Genomic DNA, 20905 nt, shown 5'->3' on the forward strand with positions numbered 1-20905 from the left:
TACAGGCCAGAGGGGTGTGAGTAAGAGGATTTACCAGATATAGAGTGGGGAGCAAAACAGGTGCTGAGGGGAGCAGCAGGCAGGTGAGGAGAGATCTGCCACACCATGAGTTCACCTCTCTGGCCAAGGATCTAACTTGTGCTGCAATGGCTGTGGACATTAACCCATTGTGCTACCAAGGAGGGCCCAGAAAATATTTTCTATTTGTTGTTTTTTTATATCTTTTTTTTTCCTCCCATTTTTCAGTCTTTGACCCAGTTCCCAGAGATGAGAATATAATTACTTACTTTTCCTGGGAGATGTGGTAGAAAGTATTTTTGATTTTAGTATCTGAGTAAGTATTTTGTGTGCTCAGCGGGGAGTGAATACTGAACACTTGCATTTAAATGCAAGAGGAGAGAAACATCAACGGAATAATTTTAGATACTGATTCATGCTTTAAAAAATAAAGGATAGGCCCTCCCTGGTGGCACAGCGGGTTAAAGCACTGCACTGAGAACCTAAAGCCACCTCCACATGAGTTCGATTCCCGCCTGCCCCGGAGGCGACCACATGGCGAGGCAGACCTCTCCTGACCCGCCCGCTGCTCCCCTCAGCAGTGTACTTCGTCATTCTGCCTGTTCTGCTCCCCACGCTGTCTCTGATGAATCCTCTCACCCTCCGCATCTCTGGCCTGTACCCCAGTTCTGTACGAATAAATAAATCTTTAAAAAAAAAATATATAGGATAATGTCTTGAGTCATATTTGTTTTGTTTTAGCCAGTTAAATTCACTTACCGGACCTGAAAACCAATGTGCTAGATGCAGCAGGAAGGTCAAATATGAATATAGCACTTGTTCTTTTTTAATTAATTATGTATTTTTGATATAATATTTTGATACCCTCTTCTTGTTAAAGCACTAATTGTTACTGTTTTCACTGTTCTTAAATCTTCTGTAGTCTGTTGGTAATATGGATAGAATTTGCAGAAGAAATGTACTAATAACTACATATGAACAACTAATAAAGTACTAAATAAGATAAATGCAATAAGATCATAGGTATGTCTTACTTGACTAGTAGGTATATCACTAATGTTCTAATGGAATGAATAAAAGGAACTGTAGTGACAAATAGTAACTTAGTACTACATAACTGATTTGCTACAATTAATCATTAAAATGGGCTGGTGTTTACCTTTTAGTTACCTTTGTAAAGATGAGCTTGCATTTTTCTTCATCTGTTTTCATTCAGTGAATCACTCAAACATGTTCATTTCGTTGTCATCAAATTGTTTTTTGTTTTGACCCAAATCAATATAGCAAAAAAATGTTCAGATAATTTTGTTTGAGCTTTCAGATAGAATTTAAGAATATAGAAACTAATAAGTATATTGCTACAATTTTTTAAAGATTTATTTTTATTTATTTATGATAAGAACTGGGTATAGACTAAAAGTAGGGGACGCAGGGTGAGAGGATTCACTAGAGTGGGGAGCAGAACAAGCAAATCACTGAAGTCACTGAGGGGAGTATGGGTGAGACAGGAAAGGTCAGCCAAGCCTTGTGGGTCAGCTCCCTGGCCAGGGATCAAACTCGTGCTGCAGTGGCTGGTGATAGCTTAATAGTGCTCCCTGTACCACCATGGAATTCTGTGTTAAAATCTTTTGATGTACTATACCCTTTTTAAATGGTATCATTTTTTCTCTTCAGTATTATGTTACTAAACAACACTTTCCATCAAACCACCAACAATCCTCCACCATTGTCTACTGGGACCCTGCTCTTTGTTTTCTCTCTGACCTCTTCTGGTAACCTCAGTTGTGCAGTCAGATTTCCAGAGTTTTCCTGTCCCTTTGTTCTATTTCTTGACAGTTCACAAGAGTGAAATCATCAAATATTTTGCTTTCCACATAATCTCTTCCATTATTACCCAGATTGTCACAAAGGGCAAGAATTCATCTTTTTTTTTGTTGTTGTTAGATAATTAAGTGGTACTCCATTGTATATATAGATTACATTTTTTTAAAAAAGATTTATTTATTTATGCATACAGAACTGGGGTATAAGTCAGAGGTGCAGGGGTGGTGAGAGGCTTCACCAGAGACAGAGTGGGGAGCAGAACAGGCAGATCAACGAAGTACACTGCTGAGGGGAGCAGCGGATGGGTCAGGAGAGGTCTGCCGCGCCATGTGGTCATCTCTGGGGCAGGCGGGGATCGAACTCATGCTGTAGTAGCTTTAGTTTCTTAGTGCTGTGCTTTAACCCGCTGTGCCACCAGGGAGGGCCCCTATATATAGATTACATTTTTATCAACTCATCTGACATTGGGTTCTTCAAAGGCCCAACTATATTCAGTGAGACCTACCAAGTAGATCTACTTTAGTAAAATATAGCAGTCTAATTTAAATTAAGTAATTAACGCAAAACAAACCTTTATCCTAAGTAGTCTAAACTAGTAAGATTTTATTAAAGTACATTGCTTTCTAATCATAAAATTTATTCTTTTTAATGTTGTGTAGGAATATACATCTGAAGAGATGTGAACCTATACCCCCAATACACAGAGTTCTAAGCTATGCCCATGATAAAAATAATATTTAAAAAAATTTACTCATTTTAGTGCACATTTCTGACTTTCGCCTGTCGAGTGAACCTTGCTACAATAAGACATAGGACATTTCTAGTACCCCTCACCCCTAAGTTCCTCTGTAGTCATCAATTGTACTACCTCCTAACTTTCGGTAACCACTTATCTGTTTTCTCCCTTTTTAATTTATTTTAAAGATTCATGTTTATTTATTTATGCAAATAAGAAACTAGGGTGTAGGCCAGAGATTTGGGGACTGAGGGATTCACCAGAGACAGAGTTGAGAACAGAACTGGTAAATCTCCTGAAACACTGCTGAGGAGAGCAGCTTGTGAGATAGGGGAGTTCTGCTTTACCATGTGAGTTAGTGTCCTGGCCAGGGATTGAAGTCATGCTGCAATGGCTGTGGATAGCTTGATAGCACTGACTCTAACCCCTGTGCCACCAGGGAGGCCCCTTCTCCCCTTGAAATGTTGTATTTTCCAGAATATAAATATAAATGGAATTGTGAACCTTTTCTAGATTCATCTCTTCCATTGGACTATAACCATTCTGCCAATATTATAGTGTTATTATTTACTGTAGTTTTTAAATAATGTGTATAGGATACATATTCCTTTAATCTTTTATGTAACTTTATGAAATGAGTGCTTTCAATTAATTTTTCTCCTACATGTTTATCATTAACTTTTTTAAATTAAACCTTCTATTTGAGATAAATGTAGATTCATTTGCAGTTATAAAATAATACTCTGTTTCCCACAGTGCTACTATCTTGCAAAATTATCATGGCCATGATGCTGACATTGTTAAAGTCAGGTTACAGAACATTTCTATCACTGTAAGAATCCTTCACGTTGCTCTTTTATAGTCACACCCACAAACCCACAAGTCATGGATGTTTAAACTTGTTTTCCTTATTCACATTTTCAGTTTTCTGAAACTAATATAATTTGAAGTATGTATTGCCAATGACAGGATAACTTTCAAGCTTGAATAGCTTTTTATCTTATTGGCTGAATTAAAGAATACAGAAAAATACATATCAAAACCACAATGAAATATCATCTCACATCCATGAGAATAGACCATATCAAAAAGACTGGCAATAACAAGTGTTGATGAGGAAGCAGAGAAAAAGAAACTCTTTTACTGTTGGTGGGTATGTAAATTGGTCCAGCCTCTATGGAAAAAAAGTACGGGGTTTCTCATAATATTAAAAATGGATTTAACATATGCTAAACAGCTGGGATTACATCAAATTAAAGAGCTCTGTGCAGCAAGAGACATTAGCCAAAACAAGAGACACCCCACTGGTTGGGAAAAAATATTTGCAAATAATACAAATGACAAAGGACTGATCACAAGGATCTACAGAGAACTAATGAAACTTAACAAAAACAAAGTCAAAAAATGGGCAGAAAAACTAAAAAGACACTTTTCCAAAGAAAAAATGCAAATGGAAAACAAGCTTTTTTTCCATAACATGAAAAAATGTTTAACATCACCTGTAGTCAGGGAAATGCAAATCCAAAATCCAAATCACAAGGAAATACCACCTTACACCAATGAGAATGGCACAAATTTAAAAAACTAGCAACAACAAATGTTGACAAGGATATAGACAAAAAGGAACCCACCTGTACTGCTGGTCAGAATGCAAATTGGTACAACCACTATGGAAAGCTGTGTGAAAGTTCCTCAAACTACTAAAAAAAGGAATTTCCATATGATCCAGCAATTCCACTCCTAGGAATCTACCCAAAGGACAAAAAACATTAATTCATTTGGACACCTGCACCCCTGTGTTTATTGCAGCACAATTTACAGTAGGTAAGCTATGGAAGCAACCCAGGTGCCCAAAAACAGATGACTGGGTCAAGAATTTGTGGTATATTACACAATGGAATATTACTCAACAGTCAAAAATAATAAACTCATGCCCTTCACAGCAACATGGATGGAGCTGAAAGGGATTATGCTCAGTGAAATAAGCCAAAAAGAAAAAGAAAAATGTAGAATGGTTTCACTAATAGGAGGAATGTAGAGAAAACAAAAATGGAATCAGGAAAAAAAATAAGTATAGTAAAGTAAAAGTCAGAATTATCAGATAATATAGATCAGAGACATTCTATAAGAAAAGAGGAGGGAGAATGACCAGGATAGGGGTGGGAAGAGCATAAGGTACTATCTACAGTGATGGTGCACAGGTGAATTGGTGGTGTGAATTTCACAGGGAAACCATACATTGTCCAAAAATGAAGGATGATTTGATGAATATATTTTATAAAAGAGAAAAAATTTTAAATGGATCTAACATATAAGTCAGCAATTAAACTCCTATTACATAACCTAAAAATATAAAAACACTAATTTGAAAAGCTATCTGTACTGCTGCATTCACTGTAGCTATTTAAAATAGCTAAGTTAGGGAAACAACTTATGTGCCCAAGAACAAAGGAATGGATTGGGGGAATGTGAAATATACACACACATAGACACACACACACAGAGGATATTTTTGAACTTAAAAAAATGGATGAAGGCCCTCTCTGGTGGCACAGCAGGTAAAGCACAGCACTGTAAGTGAGCCACAGCCACTTGGGTGTAAGTTCGATTTCCAGACCTGGAAGTGATCCACATGGTGTGGCAGACCTCTCCTGACCTTCCCACTACTCCCCTCAGTAGTGTACTTTGTCAGTCTGCCTGTTCTGTTCCCCACTCTGTCTTGGGTGAATCCTCTCACTGCCCCTGCACCTCTGGCCTGCACCCCAGTTCTATATGCATAAATAAATAAATCTTTAAAAAAAAAAAAAACACAGATGACGGGGGCGGGGGGGAGAAGGGAGGGAAATGCACGGGACTATGGTGGTGGCACAGAGGTGATTTGGTGATGGGAAACCCGTGGGGATTACAATTGAGATGAAAAAAAAATGTAAAAATAAACTTTTTAATAAAAAAAAAAAAAAAACACAGATGACTTTTGCCATTTAAGGCAACATGGATGGAGCTTCAGAGGATAACACCTGGTAAAGTCAGTCAAGAAGAAAGATATGGTCCTCCCTGGTGGCGCAGCGGGTTAAAGCACAGCACTGAGAAGCTAAAGCCACTTACGCTTGAGTTCGATTCCTGCCTGCCCCAGAGGTGACCACATGGCGTGGCAGACCTCTCCTGACCTGCCCGCTGCTCCCCTCAGCAGTGTACTTTGTCGATCTGCCTGTTCTGCTCCCCACTCTGTCTGTCTGGTGAAGCCTCTCGCCACCCGTGAGCCTCTGGCCTGTACCCCAGTTTTGTATAAACAAATAAATCTTTAAAAAAAAAAAAAAGAAGAAAGATAAATACTAGATGGTTTCACTTAGATGTGGAGTATAGAGAAACATAGCTAAGGGTCAGTCAAATCCCAATTAATAATAAGCATTTGACTGACAAAACAGAGGCAACTAGAAGGGGAGGTTGTAGAGGTAGTAGGAGAGGGAAGGGGACCAGTGGAACATATTGGGGGATTATTGGGACACTGGTGGTGTGCAGAGTGTGAAAATTACATTTGTAGAGGTTTAAACCTATAACCACCAGAGCAGCTAGAATAATGTAAACCTATTTTATTCCAATAAGCATAATATGAGAGGGGGGAAAATATAGGACTCTTGATTCAAAATGAATTTAACACAAAATTTGTTATATAAACTCATCATGGGTTAACAAAGATACCATAAATAACCTAATAGGTTGGTTAATTGCTTTTCCTTAAAGCTGGAATTTGATTTGAATGCTTGTAATAGAAAAAACAAATATTAGTGGAACAAAGCAGGTATTTTATATAAAAGAAATAATAGAAGTATGTGGTGTAGGGTTAAGTATGTAGATCCACAAGGTTTTCAGGAACCCAGGAAAACAGTTTCCTGTTTTCTGCTCTGTCATTCCAAGGTTGTAACCATTGTTTTCATTGTTTAGGATGATAGCAAAATGGAGAGGCAAGCAGCCTTCACATGAGACCAGTTTAAGTGTTCTACTGATAAAATACTGTTCTGTTGAAACAAAAGGTTACATGTCAACTTTATGGGGACTTTACATTATATTTAATGTTCATACACATTGTTCTTGCTCTTCATAAGATTATCAACTCTTCCTAAACATTGGCATCAGTATGCCAGACCAGCATAAACATTGAACCTGGAAATACTTTGAATATTAATTTAAATATACTACTTGGGATTTTTAAGTATTTTGCTAAAGCTTTAAATAAATTGGTTTTTGCTTCAGTCATGACTTTATGATATTTTTTGTATTACTGAATTGAAATAGCATACTGATAATAATCCAGACATTGAAGCTTACTAGAAATGTGTAGGTTTTAATCCATATATTTTATATCTAGGATTTTCTAGATAAAATTTAGATATAGGGCCCTCTCTGGTGATGCAACAGGTTGGAGAGCAGCATTGCAAAACTGGCCATGGCCTCTACAATGTGAGTTCCATCCCAGGCCCTGGAAGTGACCCACATGGCATGGCAGATCTCTGCTGACCTGCCCTCTGCTCCCCTCAGCAGTATACTTCATTGATCTGTCTATTCTGCTCCCCACTCTGTCTCTAGTGAGTTCTCTCATGGTCCCTGTACCTCTGGCCTATACCCCAGTTTTGTATGCATAAATATATACAAAAATAAATAAATTTAAAAAATAAATATAGATATATCATAATTTACTTCTATATACCTTTTAATAGTAGATTTAGTCTTTAGTAGGAATCTAATGATTTTTATTATAACATTAAGGCTTTAATACCAGTTGGAGAAATAACCTAATTTTCTTGCTCATAGTCTCAGAGCAGTTCAAAACAAAACCATTGAGCTACTTTGATCAATTTGTCTAAAAAGTCAGAAGTTAACAAAACAATCTTTTTTTAACCCCCTTTGTCCCCATTTACAACTAATCTGTCTGAATTAGCACATTTGTTGAATGATCTAGTTCCTCCACTTAAATGAATACTGTAACCTTAATTTGAGTTTCTCTCACTGCACACTGGCCTGCTCCATGTGGCAGGAAATGCAACTGTCAAAAACATCAGAATTTTAACTTTTGTGATATTTTGTAATAGAAGAGGAATAGATATTTACTTTCTAGGTGCAAATTTTTTAAATCTAGGAAGGAAGTATATATTAACTCAGCAAAAACGTGCCCAAGTGGTATCACCTAACTTTCACAAGGATCTTGTTGGGTACATGGTAGTTTTACTAGTAGCCATAGAGGGAAAGGTAGAGTATGGGGAAGAATGAGATTCCTAGGAAAGTAGGGCTAGTGAATGGGCAGGCAATTTTATGAATGCCTGTATAACAAAGTTTGTTTATGGGGTGGGATGGCCAAATGAATGATACAGTGAGGGCAATAACAGTTTGCCAAAGGTAAAGACTGAGGCAAGGCTCTTGAATTAATATATCACTGAACTTTCTTGGAACCAGTTCCCATGTAAGGTGATCAAAATTATGAGGGTTTAAGGAATGGTGGGAAAGCAGAAAGACTGTGAACCACATATTTACTATTACTACCTAATAGTAAGTGAGGGGAGAGAAGAATTCATTGAGAGGGGATATGTGGGTAGATGAAATGGGATTTTTTTTTTTTAAGGCTTTAGAAGACCTGTGAATAAGCACTAAGAAAAGAATGTACAACATTGAAGAGCAGACTATAAATTGAGGGAAAGTGACAATCAATTTAGGAAAATATATACAGGACAGGGACAGATGTAAGTTATCTTTGCTTGACTTCTTTTTTTCTTTTTTGGCAAGTGCTTCTGTGTAAGGAGACATTTATTGGACTATCATTGTTCTTGAAGTCAAATGTGGCTTCAGCAAAACCCTGCTGGATTTCTGAAGTGGGCAGGAAAAAAAGACTGTCCTGGTCTATCTGGAAAGCTGGAGAAGGGATATAAGCTTTCCAAAATAGTGAATAGTTTATGTCTTATCAGTGGAAGACTGAAGATACACAGGAGAAGAAAAGTGATGAAACATAAGAGATGGAAGAGAATCTTCCATTGTACAAGAATATGTAAAGTTATGAAAGATAAGAATACTTGATGTTAAGGAAATCAAGGAGCCTAAGTCAGGATCTTCTTTCTCCTTTTCTGATATTAAAGGGTTGGGATTAGAACAGTGAGAAACAAGGAGAAAGTTTGAGAAATCTGTGGAACCAACAAGAATGGAATAGTGGGAGTAATGGAAGCAGGAGTTCCAGTGGACAATTGTGGAAGATTAATGGGGTTTTGGTGGTGGGCATGGTATGAAAATACATTTGTAAAATTTTGAACCTGTAACCCCTAAAACAATTATAGTAATATAAACCAACTTTACTTTAATAAACATAATAAGAGAAAATTAATTTGCTGTACAAAGGGGGACAATGATTTCAGCCATAGCAGTGAGGGCCTAACCTTGAGTTCCTAGTAGACTCATGGTTTCAAAGTAGAAAATAAAGAAATTGAGGGAAAAAAGGTAGTGTGGACAAAGTAATGCTTTTTTTTTTCACCAAGCATTGAAAGTAAGTGCGATAACAAGGGAGATGGATAATGTTTTAGTTATGATAAATGAATTTGAAATTGTACTCTCTTAAATCCAAACAAAGTGAACAGAGGTAAAGGAATCCTTAATAGGAATAATAGTGACCAGGAAGCTTTCCAGAGATCAGAAATCAAGCAGAAGTTAACAGTGAGCATGAGAAAGGTTATGATCAGGAATATTCCAAAATTTAAATTACTGGATACTTTGAAAAACTGAAATGCCTAATCTGTATAATGAGATATTAATGCTAGTATCTGATTTTCTAAACAGTAACTTATGGAATTGCTGAAAGTGTTGATAAATTAACCTTTAAAATAGTTTTGTATTTTAAAATTGAAGCTAACTTTTGCTTAAATTGACTATAACAGATTTTCTTCATGATTAAATTTGCTATTATCAATCAGCCAGTTTCTATAAAGCAAAATACCTTTTTAGTTATTCAGAAGAGATTGTTCTGAAATGTTTGGTTTAAAAATAGCAAATGGTTTTATTTTTAAATTATGATTTTTTTTCAGGTTACAGTGTAGGATTTTGGAGGTACTTCCTCCATCACATCATCAAAATGGTTTTGCTAATGGACATGTCAGCAGTGTAGATGGAGAAACTATTATCATCAGTGATAGTGATGATTCAGAAACACAAAACAGTTCTTTTCAAAATGGGTAAGTGATTTTTATATGTTTATCAGATCAGCTAATGATACCCCATCAGAATAATAGTTCTTTAATTATTCCTTTCTTCCTTTCTGGTCTTACCTGCAGTATAATATACATTTAAATAGTGTGATTCAGCAGCACAAGTTGGAATTTGCAAAATTGAAGTTTATCATGCTACTCTGACCAACTGCTTAAGAGCAATTGAAACTCTCCTCATTTACTTTATTCATTCTACTTTTGCTTACTTGAGGAAATTCATTCTGTGTCTTAATTATTATATTTATCACCTTATGGTTTATATGGTAAAGAAACTGTAATCTTCTGAAATTTAGTTAGTTGCTAGTCTGTATCAGCTGAATGCCTTTGGAGAAAAATCACAAACACATATAGATAGATAATTGTCTTCAGGTAAGTATAAAATCTCACTGAGCCCTCAACCAATTAAAATTCCTTTTACCTGGTCCTCCCTGGTGGCACAGTGGGTTAACTCACAGCACTAAGAAGCTAAAGCCACTTCAGCATGAGTTCCATCCCCACCTGCCCCAGAGGTGATCCACAAGGCGCAGCAGACCCCTCCTGACCCGCCTCTTGCTCCCCTCAGTATACTTTGATGATCTGCCTGTTCCTGCTCCCCACTCTGTCTCTGGTGAATCCTCTCACAGCTGCTGCACCTCTGGCCTGTACCCCATTTCTGTATGCACAAATAAATCTTTTCAAAAAAAACTTTCTTTAAATTCCTTTTACCCGACCTCAGTTGTTTACCACAAAAAATCTTTGCTATTCCATTTTGTTCTCTCCTGCCTTTAAGCATCTCAATCAAAAATGCTTTCTCAAAGCCTTTTTGTTTTCAGTGAACAGTACCACAATATTCAGATAAGAAATCTGAGGCCGCCTCTTAACTACTTCCGTATAATGTCTTTGCTCCTGACCTGTAACTGTTAACCTTATAGCTTATAACTTGTCTTTCAAGTTCTCTTTTTGTCTGATTGTAACTATAACTAGATTTGAGCATTTTTTGTGACCAGGCTAAGTGCTTTTATGCACACTTACCATTCCTAGAAGAGCATTGTTACTCTTATTTATCAAAAAGAAACTGCTCTTTACAAAGGTTAATTAACTTTGCCACTATCATCTGGGTCTAATACATTGCCTTGCAGAAAAAAAAGATTTTTAGGGGAGTGAATAAAGCATGACTAAACCTATTATAATAAGGGTTTTGATACATGTCATTTTTTTCTTAAATTGTTACCATTAAGCACAAGAACAACTTAATCAGTCTCATTGAATACGGTTTTTCAGATGCAAAATTAGTTAGTTGTGAATATATGTCTTTTAGCAATTCTGACAGTTCTTATGTTTTGTTTGGACTGTTTGGCTGTAACTCTTTAAGTGGAATTAGACTATACAAGTCTTAAAGGATTAAATACAGATTATATATAAAATATTTTTAAATAGATGTTAAAATATAAACATTAATGTAAATTTTAAATTTTAAAAGAATTTATCATTTAAGGCTATTATGTAGTAAGTTTTAATATGCTTTTAAAATTAATTTAGGTATTATAAAGTACTTTGAAATTGGGAATGTCTAAATTTTTTAAGTTCCAGCACTCTATTATACAGCTCATGAATGTTTTTGCTGTCACTTTTAAATTTGAATATGTGCTACTTGGATATGTTGTTGCTAATTTGTTACCCTGAATACAAAACAGATTAATTCAGAATTCCAGTAGTGACCATTTTGCCTATCTATATGTAGCATTAACACCAACTTCATGAAAATTATAATTTAATTTGGCCACAAGAGTTAATCACTCGTAAGTTCCTGCCAAAACAGACTGCCTCATACCTTGAATGTAGGTACTTGGAGTAAGCCCTTTGAAAAGGAAAAGTCAGTAAGCTGATCAGTTAGTTACTTTATTTGCACTTAATTGTGATTCTCATAAGAACCTGAACCTTCTTTATATGTCGGCATCATAAAATGCCTAGTTTGTAGATTACTGTTGCTAGATCCTGAGGGTACTGGAAAGGATGAAGCATAGTCATCTTTGGATCTTTACTCTGTTACAGAGGTTTTTTTTCTATTAATTCCTTAACTTAAATGAGTAAGAAATTTACTTCAAGATTCCTCCTGCCAATAAAGCATACTCTGGATTTTCTCATATTTCAGTTAGGAGGATTGAAGGGAAAGGAATGGAACAAATGTTAGCCATTTTCCATGAGTTTAAACTATATAAAAGCATCTGATGTCTTATGTATTCCTCAGAACATTCCTGTAGGGATAGATAGTTATATCTTATACACTGATAAGTAGAAGTTCAGAATAAGAAAATTTGCCAAGTATCACTAATTTCAGAATATCTGTAAGAACTAACCAGAAGGAAAAAAATTAAGAATTACACAATTAGAATTAAGCCTAGGTGCTTAAAATGATCACCATTATTTTATGGAATTGTCTATATATATTAAAATATATAACATTTGCCATTTTAACCATTTTTAACGGTACAGTTTAGTGACATTACCTTCAGTGTTATACAGAGATCAGTCACCCCCAAACAGAAACTCTCTAGCCACTGATAGTTCTTCATTCCCTTTTCCCCCCCATCCCTTAGTAACCTTGAATCTGATTTCCACCTCTGTGTCCACAGATAACTTTTTTAAGTAGAGTCAGACATGATTTATCCTCTTGTGTCTGGATTGTTTTACTTACTATACTTTTCCAGAGGTATTGAAGTTGAAACATTGTAAGCTTGGAACTCTTTCTGTATACCTAGGAGAACTCTTTCTGTATACCTAGGAGTGGAATTGCTGGGTTGTACGATAATTCTTTGGCTAACTTTTTAAGAAACTGCTCTTTTTTTTATTTTTAAAATATTATAATAGTTTATTTTTTACATCATTTTGTGCCGTTTTCCTTCTCAGTTGTAATCCCCATGGGCTTCCCATCACCACATTACCCATGTGCCATCTCCATAGTACCGTGCACTTCCCTCCCCTTTTCATTCTCCACTCCACCCACAAAATATCTCTGGTATATAGTTGTTCATTATTTTTCCCCCCATGGTTCTTTATATTCCTGCTATGAGTGAAACCATCTGTTATTTTTCTTTTTCTTTCTGGCTTATTTCACTAAACATGATCCCTTCCAGCTTCCAGCTCCATCCATGTTGCTGCAAAAGGCATGAGTTTATCTTTTTTTTTTTTTTGAGTTTATCTTTTTTGATTGCTGAGTAATATACCAAGATGTGTACCACATCTTTTTTTTTAATAATATAATAGCTTATTTTTACATCACTTTGTACATTTTTTTTTTTTCATCTCAATTGTAATCCCCGTGTTTCCCATCACCAAGTCACCCATGTGCCATCACCATAGTCCAGTACACTTCCCTCCACCCACTGTTTTTTATCCTATTCCCCACTCCACCCCCATAAAATGTCTCTGGTATATAGCCGTTCATTATTATATATTTTCTCACCTGGTCCATTATACTCCTGCTTTGAGCGAAACCATCCGGTATATTCTTTTTCTTTCTGGCTTATCTCACTAAGCATGATCTTTTCCAGCTCCATCCATGTTGCCATGTTGCTGCAAAAGACATGTGTTTCTTTTTTTTGGTTGCTGAGTAATATTCCATTATGTATATGTATGTACCACATCTTTTTAATCCAGTCATCTACTTTTGGGCAGATTCCATATCCATCCTATTGTAAATAAAGCAGCAGTAAACATGGGATGCAGGTATCTTTTTGAATCAATGTTTTTGTGTCTTTTTGTTAGGTACCTAGGAGTGAGATTGCTGGGTCGTATGGAAACTCCATTTTTGCAGCTTGAGAAACCTACAAATGGTTTTCCATAGTGGTTGTACTGTTTTGCATTCCCACCAGCATTGCAGGAGAATTCCTTTTTCTCCACATCCTCGCCAACATTTGCTGTTGTTAGTTGTTTGAAGATGTGCCATTCTCACTGGGGTGAGGTGGTATCTCACTGTGGTTTTAATTCTCATCTCCCTTATTACAAGTGATGTTGAACATTTTTTCATATGCTTGTTGGCTGCCTGCATTTCCTCTTTGGAGAAGTGTCTTTTTTAGCTCCTCTGCCCATTTTTTGATGAGGTTGTTTACTTTTGTTGAGGTTCCTCAGTTTTTTGTGTATCTTTGTGAACAATTGTTTATCATTAGTATTATGTGAGAAAATTTTTTCCCAATCTGTGGGATGTCTGTTTGTTTTTCTTTAGTCTATTTTGCTGTACAGAAGCTCTTTAACTCAATGTGATCCCATCTTTTTATCCTTTCCTTCACTATCATTGCGTTGGGTGCTGAATCTTTAAAGATGTTACTGAGGTGTATGTTGTGTAGTGGTGAAACTGCTTTTTATATCAGTTGTACCATCTTATATTCATACTAACTTGTTCATGTGCTCACCATCATTTACTTTTGTTCCCTTTGATTTTTTTTATTATAGCCATCCTAGTGAGTGAAAAGTAGTATTTGTACTTTTGACTTGCATTTCCCTAATGACCACCAATGTTGAGCATCTTTTGATGTACGTATTGGTCCTGATATACAAGTCCTGTACCAGTTTTTATTTGGGTTGTTCGGTGACTTCTTTAATTATAGTTCTTTAAATGTTCTGATTCATCAGTTTTATATATTGATTATTGATTATTTTGATATGCTTGAGGGAGTTTATTCTTTTTTTCAAAGCCAAAATGCCATAGCAGTATAAGTAGGAAATTGGACGGACACACACACACACACACACACACAGTGGTGCAGCGGGTTAAAGCACAGCACTAAGAAGCTTAAGCCACTTCCACATGAGTTCGATTCCCGCCTGCCCTGGAGGTGACCACATGGCAAGGCAGACCTCTCCTGACCCGCCCGCTGCTCCCCTCAGCAGTGTACTTCGTAGATCTGCCTGCTCTGCTCCCTGCTCTGTCTCTGGTGAATCCTCTCACCCTCCACATCTCTGGCCTGTACCCCAGTTCTGTATGAATAAATAAAATCTTTTAAAAAAAAAGTAGGAAATTGAGACTTGATTTTTTAAATAATTTACCTTCCCTTTGGATAACATATTATTCATCAATGTGGGTTTCAACTGTGGAGTCTGGCTGAACAAAGGAGTATCTATATAACTAATTTTGTAGGCCAGCTTTTGTTGATGGACAGTGATCAATGTTTTAGAAAACTGGCCATTTATTTATTTTGTGGGCTTAAATTAAAACACTTTGTTTTTTGCACTAAGCTTGTAAAAGAAAATAGGAAAATTGCTGCTTTTCCTACTCACCTCAAAGCCTATTTCAAGTGTATGTGGTAGGTAGCCTTGGACATTTTAGTGTCTGTGTTAGCACTAACATTCTTGCAGAACTCCTTACGATGTCTTTGCCAGAATTAGGGTAACATTACAATCACTTCTCTCTCTTCCTAAGTTATTTACGTGAGATTTATGACAGAGCCTTTGATTACTCCAGTCTAAGTATACTTGAGTTGAGATAGGCTACTTTTTATAATCATGGCAAATACTTTGTATATGTTTTACTTTTACATATACAAATTTAAAATTTCTTTAGAATTATGTTTTATATAGATAATTCACTGTATGTAAAGCAAATTTAATATTAAAAGATATGCTTGGTGTTATTTATAGCCCTAGATAAAAATTTAAGCAATAATTTAATTTGTAGCATATAAAATTGAAGTAAAGAGATGTGGGCTTTAGTCTGTTAGTCCTGTGAGAATGATAACACATGTATCATCTGTCTGCTCTCATCATTCCTTTCTTTACTCATCTCTTATGTTTGCCTACCAAGAATGGGTTGAACAGTGATTTCACTCCTAGGAATTTACCCAAAAGATACAAAACCATTAATTTAAAAGGAGACCTATGCTCCTATATTTAGTGCAGCACCACTCACAATACATAAGCTATGGAAACAACCTAAAGGCCCCAAAACAGATGAATAGATCAAGAGGTGGTATATATACATATTGGAATACTGTTCAGCAATCAAAAAAAAAAGTGCAGTTCACAGCAACATGGATGGAGGTAGATGGCTTATGCTCAACAAAATAAATCAGAATGAAAAACAAAAACTACCTGGTTTCATTCATAGGAGGACTATAGGGTAACCAAAGTGTCAAAAAAAAAAAAAAGACAACTCTCAAACAAAATGTGGACCTATGGTGTACAGCAGGAGAGGGTGAAAGAGGGATCAAAACAGGAAAGGGAAAGGGAAGGCATAAGGGAATATGATGAAGGTTCTTGTGTGATGTGATGGTGAGAGATTTATGGGGATTTGTTCATTTAGTGCACAAAAATGAATAACAATGTAAGAAAAATTTTGAAAGGATGGGTTGAGTAATGTTATTTATACTATTGTTCCTTCCAAAAAAAATTACTAGTAGATTACTTATATTTGAAAACTTTCTGAATTTCCTGAGACCATGATTTTTATAACTTGATAGGTTTCCTTAATATCACAACAAAATAATGAAGTTCATTTGCAATCATAAATTCTCTGAAGATGGAAGTAATTTTTTAAAATTTAATTGAACTAAGTTGATAGTCCTGACTAAAATATTTACTAGCCTTTCACTGATTTTGGTAGTCATGTGTACCTAGTATGGATGAATTTGTTTAATTGCTTTTAGGGTTTATGAAAGGAACTAAATATGGTGTCTGTGACAACGCAAATTATATTTTCCAGTAGTATAAAGTGTTTTGCTATTGTGATTTAAGACTAAAAATTTAAGATCAATGAGACTACTTTTTAATCTGTATAATGGATCAGAGTTTTATGGAGAGTTGTCTTACTCTGCTGCTTTTGCAAACCATACATGCTTACATCTCAGGGCCATTAACACTTCTCTCTGCCTTTAAACTCATCTCCTGAAGATGAAAATGGGGTTGTTTCCCCCATGTTTTCTACATTGCTGCTTAAATGCTAATTTTCTGAAAGACCTTTACCCTGCCCTCTATTCTTTTCATAGTGTTTAATCACCTACGATGTTGTATATTTTTGTTTGTTTGCCTCAGTCTCGCCACTATGTTTTATTCATTACTGAACCCTTGTTCAGTATTTTGCACATTTACTTATTGACAAATGCATGGGTGTATTGATGAATGACAGATGAATAAATACACCCTGACAGGAAAAACAAGAAATTGGAAGATGATATAAAACGTGTGCTAGTTCTTAAAGTGGATAAGCTATTTTATCTCCAATTTTACTTTGGAGTTACATAGCTATAAAGAAATTAAAAGCAAATCTAAGAGCAGTTTGCTTCTTTATCTAACTTAAATTGGGTACTCTGTGCTTTACTCATCCCTAGTTAATTTCTTCACCCAAGGAAAATATATTGAGTACGTAAAGTACCCATGAACATTTAGTAGTACTTTGTACTATTTTAGCTAATAGGATAGGAAGTTATTTCGGTAATTTGCCTGAAAATCCTAGGTGAAATACGAATACTTTAGAATCTATTATAGTATTTTCTTAGAAGCTAGATTTCCATTTAAAATCTCATGTTTCTAGACAAATTATTAAGTGATTTGTGTCTCTGCTCTTTTTTAGGAAGAAAAAAAAAACAATTGATCCTTTATTATTCAAGTACAAGGTTCAACCCACTAAAAAAGAATTGTTTGAGTGTACTATTGTTAAAGCAACACAAATCAGGTAAGGCTAGCTACCTTCTCTTTGCTGGTTTAACATAGAATAATAAGATTAGGGAGATTTGGTGGTGGGTAGTGTTGCAAATGATTGCTTCCCCTTTTGAAATTAGTGTACATTTATTTGCTCAAAATTAATCCTAATAGACTCCTTTATGAACCATTTGTTTAGATCAGTAACAAACCACAAATAATCTTCATCTGAAAAATTAAGCAGTATTCAATTTATAAAGTACTTCTCATGAGAGAATTTGTGTTCAAAGTTGAAAACTGGGGCCTCCCTGGTGGCTCAGGGGTTAAAGACAATGCTGTCAAGCGACTGCCAGCCACTGCAGCATGAGATGGATCCCAGGGCCAGCATGAGAGCTAACCCACATGGCATAGCCTCTCCTGCCTCACCTGCTGCTCCCCTCAGCAGTGTATTTCAGTACATCTGCCTGTTCTGCTCGCCACTCTCTCTGGTGAATCCTCTCATACCCCTCCACCTCTGGCTTACACTCCAGTTCTTGTATACATAAACAAATAAATCTTTGAAAAAATATCAAAGTTGGAAACTGGTGTTGCATATAATACAGAACACATTTATAATATTTTATTCCTTCAACACAAATATCTAATCAGTCCCTCCACTCTTTAAAAATATAATAATAATAAATGAATATCTTAAATTCCTGTTTGAGGTCAGTTGAAATAGGTGAAATTGTGAGTAGTAAATATCAGTAAGTGTTTTTAGTTACATCGCTGTATTTGAAGAAAATCACTATAATTGTTTATTGACTATAAATCACTATAATTGTCTCTTGAAAGCAAGCTGACATTCGCTAACCATCAACTTGCCATGTGGAACTTACTTATACATTCCACTTGATATAAAATAATTTTACTCATTATCTCATCCTTGTTCTACACATATAAGCACAAAGAAGAGTAATAATAGCATACATTGTTAAGTGAATTCTGAACAGGATGTATTACTTTATGTAACCATGTTATAGGTGTGTATAGTTTTTTGACTTGCTGTTTCCAGCCTGGGCCAGTTCACCCTTCCTTAGCCAGCCTGGTGGTCCTCTGCTCCTGGGAGGTCACCATATTGATGCTATGCTTAATGCAGACAACTGATCAGCATCACACACTGCAGTCACTGAACTCCTGGGCTCAAGCAATCCTCCTGGTTCAACTTTCTGGGTAGCTGGGAAAGTTGTGTGTGCCACTGCGCCCAGTGGTGTATGTAGTTTTCCATTGCCTGTTTATGGAATAACTAGCATATTTAATACCAATGTTTTCCATCTTCATAGTTAAGTTTTATCCTTTTTAGCCTTAAATACCAGATAAGTTCTTTATATGCTGTAATTCTGTTTGATAAGTTTTTATTTTTCTATTTGCTTTTTTTAACTAAGATTTTTAAATATAATTCTACCAGATATTGTTTATAGTCTTCTTATATCCTCTTAATTGGAAAACTGTAGAATTATAAGTTGAAAAAGTAGAAAAAGTAATATTTGGTGGTAGAACACTTAAGTAATGAGAAACTGTTAGTATCAAAAGATGGTGCAGTTCCTGTAACAAAGAGATATTAATATTCCCATGAGGAAGATTCTATATGATAGAGTAATAATGACAACAAAAACTTTTTGTGCTTATGAAAATGCTATGGGCAATATACGGTATGGTAGCCAGTAGCCACATAATCACTGTTGATAACTTGAAACATAAAAGTAATAATGAGAAACTGAACTTTTTATTTATAAAAACTTGTGGCTAATAGATATAATGTAACGTAGTTTAGTTGTCAAACACAAATATATGTTCAGTAGTCAGCAGATAATTTACCTTCTCTCAGCTACTATACCCCAGATAATTGCAGTATAGTAATAAACTAGACCCCTTTCATATAGGCTTTTCTATGGCCTAGAAGAAATATATACTTTTTGGGGAGGGCCATTATGTTAATATGCCTATATCTATTCACTCCCACACACTTTTAACTTGGCTTTTTCTTGAAAGGAATACTTAGAATCATATTTTTAAAACATTTACTTTGTTTTCAGAGCCTTTCATAACCTGAAATTATTGTGTGGTGTTTACTATTTTTGAATTTGGGGGCAAAGAGGAATTTAAAATATATGCTTAGAATCTTGATCTAATTCTGAGTGCTGATTTATGTGTATATATGGTTAGTCTACTGATTATAGTTTTTTTTTTTTAAAGAATATTAACAGTGATGCTTGCAGAATGATCATCTAATTGTATAAGTCATGGTTTAATCACTGTAGTTTGTTTTTCTGGAAGTTTATTTGATTTTTGATTGGTCCCTAAGCATGTACTAGTTTTGTAATGGACATTTATAATAGTCACTTAAGTAAACTGTGCAACTTTCTACATAAATACTTCTGTATAATGTTTTTCACAAATACTGTTAGAAAGAAATATCCTCCTTTTCCTACATTTGAGATATGGTTGTAAATTTACAGAGATTGGATTTTGAATTGAAGTCTTTGAAACAAATACTTTACTCTTTCTCTTCCTCCTTTCTCTGTAGCCGGAGAAAACATCTATTTTCTCGTGATAAACTGAAGCTTTTTCTGAAGCAACACTGTGAACCACAAGATGGAATCATTAAAATTAAGGTAATCAGAATAGTGACATTATTGTTGGAAAAAAATGGGAAAATAGGTAGCTTTATATAGTTGTGACATTATAGAAATGGTTTAAAGATGATTGAAAATTGCTTTTGAGGGCCTCCATGGTGGCACAAGGGTTAAAGTGCAGCAGTGTGGAGCTTTTTGCAGCCAGTACCACATGGGTTTGATCCCCTGCCAGGGAGATGACCCACATGGTGCAGCAGACCTCTCCTGTCTCACCTGCTTCTCCCTTCAGCAGTGTACTTCAGTCCATCTGCTTGTTCTGCTTCCCACTCTGTCTCTGGTGAATCCTCTTACCCACCCCGGTACCTCTTGCCTGTACTCTAGTTCTTGTAGGCATAAATAAATAAATCTTAAAAAAAAATTGTTTTTGATTGTTAGTGTGGTAACATACATCTGAACAGAATTAAAACTGTTTTCCTAAATCATATACATAATATCTCCTAAATAAAAATTATAGGGAAAAAAATGGGATGTAAACCTAAAAGTGGATAACTGTTTCCTTCCTGTAAAAACAAAACAAAAAACAGAGACAGCTGAAAATAACTCTCTTTTTACCTGGAGCCAGTTTTAGTACTTTTTCTTTTTACATACTTAAATACATGCTGTATTTTACAATTGCTTGAATTACTATGTCACTCAGTACTACCTTTGTTTTCCTTATGTAAAAATAACAACCAGAACAGGTGAGAATAGATGGAAAACTTGGAAAAAGAAAGTCATGGAGGTCAGGCATCTAGATTCAAAGAACAGTGCTACTTACTGCTGCTTAATCAGAAGCCAATACTAAGATGTTTTAGTCAGAACTGTTA

The 20905-nt window shown here is 35.5% G+C and overlaps 1 protein-coding gene across 1 annotated transcript in view; it reads left to right on the top strand.

Annotated features, from left to right (window-relative positions):
• Nucleotides 1–20905, top strand: part of BAZ1A (bromodomain adjacent to zinc finger domain, 1A) — an 87138-nt gene that overhangs the window by 22246 nt on the left and 43987 nt on the right. Inside the window, exons 4-6 of the mRNA XM_004681945.2 lie at nt 9637–9783; nt 17357–17458; nt 19991–20078. Coding sequence (XP_004682002.1) covers nt 9637–9783; nt 17357–17458; nt 19991–20078 — 337 coding nt within the window. The remainder of the gene's footprint in view (nt 1–9636; nt 9784–17356; nt 17459–19990; nt 20079–20905) is intronic.

The sequence above is a fragment of the Condylura cristata genome, unplaced genomic scaffold (genome assembly GCF_000260355.1).
Source record: "Condylura cristata isolate star-nosed mole 26May11 unplaced genomic scaffold, ConCri1.0 scaffold00013, whole genome shotgun sequence".
Classification (NCBI taxonomy): Eukaryota; Metazoa; Chordata; class Mammalia; order Eulipotyphla; family Talpidae; genus Condylura; species Condylura cristata.